This window comes from Suncus etruscus, chromosome 11 (genome assembly GCF_024139225.1).
Source record: "Suncus etruscus isolate mSunEtr1 chromosome 11, mSunEtr1.pri.cur, whole genome shotgun sequence".
NCBI lineage: Eukaryota > Metazoa > Chordata > Mammalia > Eulipotyphla > Soricidae > Suncus > Suncus etruscus.
Window position 1 is genome coordinate 94,453,796 of NC_064858.1, and position 8,187 is coordinate 94,461,982.

Consider the following 8,187-nt stretch of genomic DNA (forward strand, 5'->3'; position numbering starts at 1 on the left):
TTCTTTGGAACTTCTTGAGTTTGTACTAATGTAAATGCCTGTTTCTGGAGTGTATTTGAAGCTTCTTCTTGTCTCTTTAATAAGGTCAGAGAGTCTTTAGAGAGACATTTATTTTGAAGGATTCTGTAGAACCCAGTTACATGATGGACAGAATCACAAAAAGAAAAAATTCCTGGTCATGAAAAAATGTCTTTAGGGATTAATATTAAATAAAGAAGATGGTTGTGAAATCACCCAGAGTAGAAATGGATTGAAGGGAAGTTCAGGCTACTTTGCTAAATTGCAAAATTATGGAATGAAGATTTATTGTTTAACATAATATGCCCATCATCTTATACAGATGGTATCATTGCTTGAAAAATAGAGCTATGCTTTTTGAATTCACTTGAAAACTTTTCCCAAGGCATTGGGAGACATCCAGGATGCACTCCCATCTTAAGAGTTTTGCAACTCGATTCAGTGAGTTTTCACTGTCACGTGCTTACTGTCTCTGCCTGTGACTCATTATCAGTGCTCCACTAAAGTCCTAGAAATCTCAAGAGAGTTTCTTTTTAATCAGAGAAATAATCAGCTGCAATTCAGGTAAGTTTGTTACTGTATTAGATGCTAGTTTGATCACTGACAAGTGACTTCAGAAGCTGTGTAGTGGCGGCCGGCCAAAGCAATTACTTAGGATTTAAGCTAAAAAGCCTTCTTCTCCCTTATCCTCTCTCTTTCCAGGGTCATGTAGGGATAAAAAGAACTGTAAGGTGGTCTTTTCCCAGCAGGAACTGAGGAAGCGGCTAACACCCCTGCAGTACCATGTCACTCAAGAGAAAGGGACAGAAAGGTAAGGTGAACTGTGAGGAAAAAAAGTCATTTAGACTTTTCTTCAGTCTCTGTTTACCTCCTCCCCTGGCACCACACCCCGCATCATCTTTCTGGACATTTAATTTCAAGAATTCTAGACTTACTTGCTCAAGTCTAGATATTAGAATCCTTGAAGAGGTTGAAAATGGTATTTTTTAGTTTAAGACTGAGTTTTATTTATTTTTCCCCCCTATTTAATGAACACTCTATCCTATGTAAAGTCACAAGGCTTTTGTTAAGGGCCTGTTTTTAGTTTACTGCAAAATGTGTGGAAGTAATAGTGATTTAGGTACATTTTTTGGGAAGACATCACAGTAAGCAAAACCATGAGGGGCATGGCGTTGTGCCAGGATGCTGAAATTTTGAAGGTGGCCATTGTAAGTATAGACGTTTTGGCTGCAAAAAGAAGGTAGCATAATTTAGTTCCTCTCTACCCCACTCCAATTTCTTTTTGAAGCACATGTGGAGAAAGTATTTATTGGCTCATTTGTGGTTGGAATGTCAAAAATTTTCAATAACTGCCCTCACATGGCTTTGGTCCTTGGAAGTTCGCCCTAAGTTCTGAAAAAAGAGTTTGTTCACTTCCAAGACTGTTTTTAGTGAATAAAGTCTCTCTCAGCTGATTCCAGCTCAAAGGTAACTTGCCAAGGTCCAACCATTTTGTTGTCTAATTTATACTATGGAGCTTGGCATCAGGCCGTATGTTACCTCTGATCCAAATTTATTAGTGATGTAACTTCTTGTTTTCATTCATGAACTGAAAGAGCTCTTTACCACACATGGGGTCCCTGTTAATAACAGACAACACTCTTTTCCTGCCACAGTACATTCTGTTTACTAAATGCCCCAAATGTTGAATCTTTGACAAAGTACACTGTCAGTGATTTGGGGTGGACTTCAGCTTCAACCCAGGAGGCCTTCTACCCGTCCTGTTGTGTACATGACTAGCACAATGATTTAATGCACACAAACAACTAGAGATTAGGTCATTCTTAAAAATTCTGTTTATAAAAAAATTGGACCTCATAAAGAGGGTGAAAGGATAATAAAAACAAGCTGCAGAGCACATAGACTTTTTGTTGGGCGAGCACAGCTGATTTGTATTAGCTGAATGACCTCCTAGCCTTTAAGATTGTTAACTTAGAAAAATATTCTTTTAAAGCTGAAATATTCCCTTTCATACCAAAAAATAAGAGTTCTTCCACTTGGAGCCATGATTTTTTCTATGTTTTGGGGTATATACTCTTGGACATTGTAGAGTAGCAAAATATTATGTAATAATCTTCCTCTGCTGTAAATTTGAATTATAGGCTTTTTTTTTCTTTAGCCTGAGTATTGCCCTAACTAAATAATTTGATTAAAAAACTTTTAACCTGAACTAGTTTAGCGTAGTTGTATGCACATTTTATTATATAGATTTGAAATATATTAGAATGTTCAGTTTTCCATATGTTTCGTCTGCTCTCACATTAGGATGAAAAATCCTTACATTCTGTAAGAAATGATGGTGATTTTAATTCTTTTTTTTTATGCTTTTTTTTTTTTTTTACTAGTGCCTTCGAAGGAGAATATACACATCACAAAGATCCTGGAATCTATAAATGTGTTGTTTGTGGAACTCCTTTATTCAAGTAAGTGTATTTAAAACTTGTGGATCTGGGCACTGAACAGATGATGACACACTACCTATTATTTATTCATCTTACAACCCTATAGTTGCTAAATTTCATTACTTGTTTTTTTTCTATTCACCCCTCCCAAACAAAAATAATTATTGGCTTTCATAAGTTATTTCATAAATCATTAACTTTGATACCAGTTCAAAGTTGGTAGACTGCTTTTGCACTATTTGGTTATGGCTTGCTTGTTTTGGGGCTGGACTCAGCAGTGCTAAGGAGTTACTCCTCGTTTGCACTCAGTAATCACTCCTGGTGGCCTCAGGGGGACCATATGGAATTCTGGGGAGTCGAACTCAAGTTGGCAATGTGCAAAATAAGTGTCTTACCCATTGTACTATCTTTCTGACTTTTTTATTTTGCACTATTTTACCTTTTAAATGCCCAAATAAATTTGTCCAGCTCAATAATAATGAAAGAAATTTTGGTGAACCTAAAAATGTTTTTGTTTTATAGCATTAAGCAAAGCAATGATCCTGAGTTTGTTAGATAGTAATGAAAGTTCTTTATTCTAGATACTTCAGGTTGAATAAACTCCATCAAGTAGATTATTCAGACTTTGTTCAAACTTATGCAGTAGCTTTATTGAGAGTAACATGTGTCGTACATATAAGCTAATGATATATAATGGGAACATAATGGTTTTTACATTTACGCAAGATCTGTACTTTAATGATTCTAACAATTTATTATGAAACAGATAGAAAGTAGACATTTTTAAAAAACCAAAATAGTTCTTTCAGGCTATACATTCCAGAGATTATTGATCTTATTCAAGAAAGAGAATTTTTGTTTTTTGTTTTGTTTTGTTTTGTTTTGGGGCCACACCTGACTGTGTGCATGGCCTACTCTTAGCTATGCACTCAGAAATCACTCCCAGAGAGTTCAGGGGACCATATGCTGGGGATCAAGACAGAGACTACTGCATGCCAGACAAACATCCTACCTACTGTACTATCACTCCAGCCCCAAGAATGAGAAACCTTTACAAAAACATATATGTGGAGAAAATTCCAACATCCCTCTAGAAGCCCTCCCTGGGTAGGTATCCTAATTTGGGAGGGATGAAAGTACAGAAACTAATTGAAAGTAAATGCAACTTATTTATAAAGAAACTACTATGCAAAAAAATAAAGCACAAATTAATTTTTTTTGTTATTGTTGTTGCTTGTTTTTTTTTTTGTTTTCTTTTTTGTTGATGTTGCTGTTTATTTGATTTGAACTTTGTCTTGTTTTTATCTCGGGGCTATGGTTATTGTTTGGTTATTGTCTTATTTGCTGTGGTGCTTATTGTGGTGGAGCTTTTCGGGTTGATTTTTGTTGTTGATGTTGTTTTGTTTTTTTTTCTTTTTATATTCTTGTTACGTTTTTCTTCCTTTTCCCCTTTCTTTTCTTAAATTGATATTTATAGCCTCTCGAGAAGGACTCCTCCCATTTTTTGCTTGTTTGATTTTTGCCACCCCACCTTTTTTTCCTTCTTTTCTTCTAACAGAACCACATAACTTGAACCACCTTGTTCTACCTCACAAATTGGAGGAGAAATAAAGGAGGGTACCAAGACCAAACAGTCATATGAAGATCAAGTAGAAATAAAAAATTATCAGACTTAAATACCAAATCCAAAGTCAATGACAACAGAATCGATATCCAATCTACAACAAACAAGCTAGACACAGAGGGGACCACTGGGGGCGAAGTAGGGGGATATGGGATGTATGCTGGGAACAAGGGTAGAGGGAGGACAACATTGGTGGTGGGAATACCTCTGATTTAATGTCACTATGTACCTAAAATATTCTGTGAAAGATTTTTAATCCACTGTGGTAAAAATAAAAATAAAACATTCTGAAAGAAAGAAAGAAAGAAAGAAAGAAAGAAAGAAAGAAAGAAAGAAAGAAAGAAAGAAAGAAAGAAAGAAAGAAAGAAAGAAAGAAAGAAAGAAACTACAAATTTCCTAAGGGAAATGAACAAATAAGAATTTAAAATGTGTAGCATATTAAATAAAACATCTCTTTTCATAAATGTTTCTCTTTGAAAACAATGGTAAACTTTTCAAAAATAACAAGAAGTAATAGTTTCATTGAAAATATTTTTTAAAAGTTTAAAACATTTTTGATAACATTTATTGTGACCTACGTAAATTACAAGTCTTTCACAGTAATATTTAAGGTACATAGTGACATTGAATCAGGGGTTTTCCCACCACCAGTGTTGTCCTCCCTCCAACCCTGTTCCTAGCATCTCCCTCCTTTGCCCCTGAACTGCTAGTATAACTGGTCCCCTCTGTGTATAGCTTGTTGAAGATTGGGTGTTGATTCTGTTGTCATTGACTTTGGGTTTGTGTAAGTTTAAAACATTTTTGACATTTTTTTCATATTAGTATTGGTTGAAATTCTGTTCTGAATTCTTTCATACTGATTCTTCATGTTAATTCAGCCCTTTAAATAAATTGTCACCCATATCCTTTCAGAAAACACACCTCCTTGTATTTCAGCATCATTAGCATGTGTCATAAGAGACAAGATTTAATACTTTAGGTAAGATAGTTGTGGAACCATATTAAATATCCCAAATGTTAATTTATTAATATACCAAATGGTAAATATTGGCCATATCCTTTTGGTTTTTGATTCTCTAACTCTTTTCCTATTACATGATGCAGGGAGGAAAACTTACTGTTTTAAGGAAACTAAGGAAGACTTACTATTTTAAATAAGAAACAGACCGCTTTTAATAATGGATCAAACCCATGTGAATGTTCAGATCACAAATACATAAAACTTAGCCTTTTTCTAATTAGGGAGATTCTTGTCATCTCAATTGTATTTACCTTTTTTTTAGGAAGAGCTATTTTTTAAGTTTTTAAGGAAATTTAAATATTATTTTTTATTTTTTTTTAATTTTTTAATTTTAATTATGAGAACAATGATGCAAAGAGGACAAGGTAAAGTTACAGTGGAAGGACAATCGCCCATAAACAGAGTTCTCAGAAGAAATCCCTTGCTGACGCCTAAATTTTGAACTTACAGTCAAAGAACATTAAGAAAACTAAGGCAGAACCCATGTACAATTACTTTATCCACAAGTCCCCAGACTGTAGTACATTATAACATTTCTTAGCTGTACACAAAGCAATCTAAAGCCATGAGATTTATGTGACTCCTTAAACATTGAAGGCATAGTATTTTTTTATATTTTCATGCATATTAGTTTAAGTTAACATCAAAAGTTTAAGAGGTTTTTTTTTTAAGGGTTAGAGTCAAAAGAGCACAATAAAAATGTGTTAGAGTGGCAAATATTGTTTGCATAGGCCCACCAAAATATGGGGACATGGAAAGGAAAAGTCTTGGTCTAAATACAAGGAGACCCTACCCCTGAAGTTTCCTGGCACAATACCAACTCTAGGCTCCAGGCAAACTAGTTTATTCAATCCAAGTAATTGTCTGTAGTGCCAAGACAGTTCTATTTTTCACGCAGTCTCTATTGTTGGCATCAGGTTTCTGTATTAAAGATCCTGGGATCTGCACATCCTACATTGAGGTCAGGCTGGTGTGGAGTATCCTCTAGTTTCACCTCACAATGAAGGGGCAATACAGAAAGCCCTGTCCAGTAAGCAGGTCACTGTTATTGTTAAGTCTTCTCAGTGTTAAGGGAAGTCTTTTTTGAGTAGGTTGATGTTAGAGCAGCTGTAGGGTCTTCCCTGGTAGAGGATTGCCTCCAGGTGATATTATAGACAACGTTGGATGTTTTGTAGATGTCTTCCCTAGATCACGGGTGAATGGAGAGTGCCCATTCTTCTGAGGCCTGTGCCAGGTCTTTATGTCAATGTTCAGGGTGTAAGGTCCCATTGCACTACAAGTTTTGTGTGTTCCCATCTCTATTAGATAAGAACTTATTTGTATGTATAGTATTTTCCCATTTTAATGTGCCTATGCAAACAAGAAATAAAGCCACGTGGCGTTATCAGAGTATATTGAGGCGTAAGAACACGTCCAACAATACCCATGACTTGGTTCAAACATAAGCATTAAACTGAGGGACACTTTCACCAAATTCTCTATTGAACAGTTCACAAAGAGAAGAAAAGATTAAAAAAAGGGGGGGGGAATCGATCGTCACTATACAAGAAAATATTTAGCAAGAGTTATAGCCGTCAAAGAAAAAACACATAAAATGTTGAAAAGACATAGGTGTCCTTTTTTATGCCTTTTGGAATAGTGCGGGGGATGTTAACTCCAGGGCACCACTTGGTCTGTGACTTAAGTAAAAAGGTACTTAAGTTAAAAAGGGTTATTGTAGAGTAATGATGATAGGGGGTGAGAGAGTTAAAGAGAAAAATGAACTTTTGTAGGGGTGTGAGAAAGAGCAGAGTACAAAATGGACATTCTGCATACATAAAAACATAATTCAGTGATAGTCAGTACTATTAATGTATCTTGTTTTGAAAATATAGACTGGTAAGAGATTACCAGTGACTGCTTCAAAAAGCTGGGAGGCCGGAAGTTCAGAGCCCCGCCCAGACCCTCCCTAAGGAGGCCAGTGGGGAATGGGGGAAAGCCTAGGGTACCTTCAAGCTCCGCCAAGGGACCCACCTTGCTGGCTTGCCCAGGCATGTGGCCCGGGGAAGCCCTGGAAATCTGGAGGAAGGCAGTAGAGGGGTGCTGGGGTCACCCAAGTCCCTCCCCCCCCAGGCCTGGTTAAGAAGTCCTCTGGCATGGTGGAGGCCTGCCAAACCCCATGCTGCTAGAGCCTCCCGGCTCCCAGGAAGGAAAGAGATCCTTTAAAAATTATTTTTTAATATTTTAAGGGACATATGTTTTGGGGCCATACCTGGTCATGTTCCTGGCTTTTTGTTCAGGGATCATTCCCGGCTGTGCTCTCTGGGATAGAACCTAGGTTTGTTGTGTGCAAAGCAAGTGCCCTCCATTGTACTATTTCTCCAGCCCAATATTTATAATATATTTAAAATATGTTTGCTTCTGTTTACTTGGTTTATTGTCAGGGTGTTTTTGTTTGTTTGTTTGTTTTGGAGCCACACTTGGTAATGCTCAGGGGTTACTCCTGGCTACACACTCAGAAATTGCTCCTGGCTTGGGGGACCATATGGGACGACAGGGATCGAACCACAGTTCTTTCTAGGTCAGCCATGTGCAAGGCAAATGCCCAACCACTGCGCCACCACTCCAGCCCCTATTGTTGGTATTTTTTTTTTTACACCTTCTCCTCTATTGTCAGTTTTTTTTGAAAAATAAAAAAGAAGTTCTGGCTCTAGGCCATTGTATAACATGTTCTTTTACATAGGAAAACTTATATGATTGGTGCCCACAAAGACTTTCCTAGAGTCATTGGGCTTGAATTATTTTCAGGGAGTCAGTTGATGATCTTTTATTTTTCTCAAATTGATGTGTCTGAAAAAGTCTGTATTTGGTTACATGTTTTTTGTTTTTTAGATCTTTCTCTATTAAAATCATCCTTCCTTCACTTCATGGCGGATACCAAACCTTTGACCTATCTGAATTTTACCATGATTTATTTTCCTGGTATAAAACCACTCAGGAATTAAAAATATGACAGTTCAGTAATGTATTATTTCTGAAGTATTGATACTTGAAATAAAGACAAATGAGTAATAAGTAAGTTGAGAATAAATGTCAATTTAACT

At 36.4% G+C, this 8,187-nt stretch overlaps 1 protein-coding gene across 1 annotated transcript in view; it reads left to right on the top strand.

Moving 5' to 3' along the window:
- The first annotated feature begins 422 nt into the window (after nucleotides 1-422).
- The window catches only part of MSRB3 (methionine sulfoxide reductase B3), a 121,737-nt gene continuing 113,972 nt past the window's right edge, over nucleotides 423-8,187 (top strand). The window contains exons 1-3 of the mRNA XM_049783020.1: nucleotides 423-459; nucleotides 721-829; nucleotides 2,403-2,480. Of these exons, the coding sequence (XP_049638977.1) occupies nucleotides 423-459; nucleotides 721-829; nucleotides 2,403-2,480 (224 nt within the window). The remainder of the gene's footprint in view (nucleotides 460-720; nucleotides 830-2,402; nucleotides 2,481-8,187) is intronic.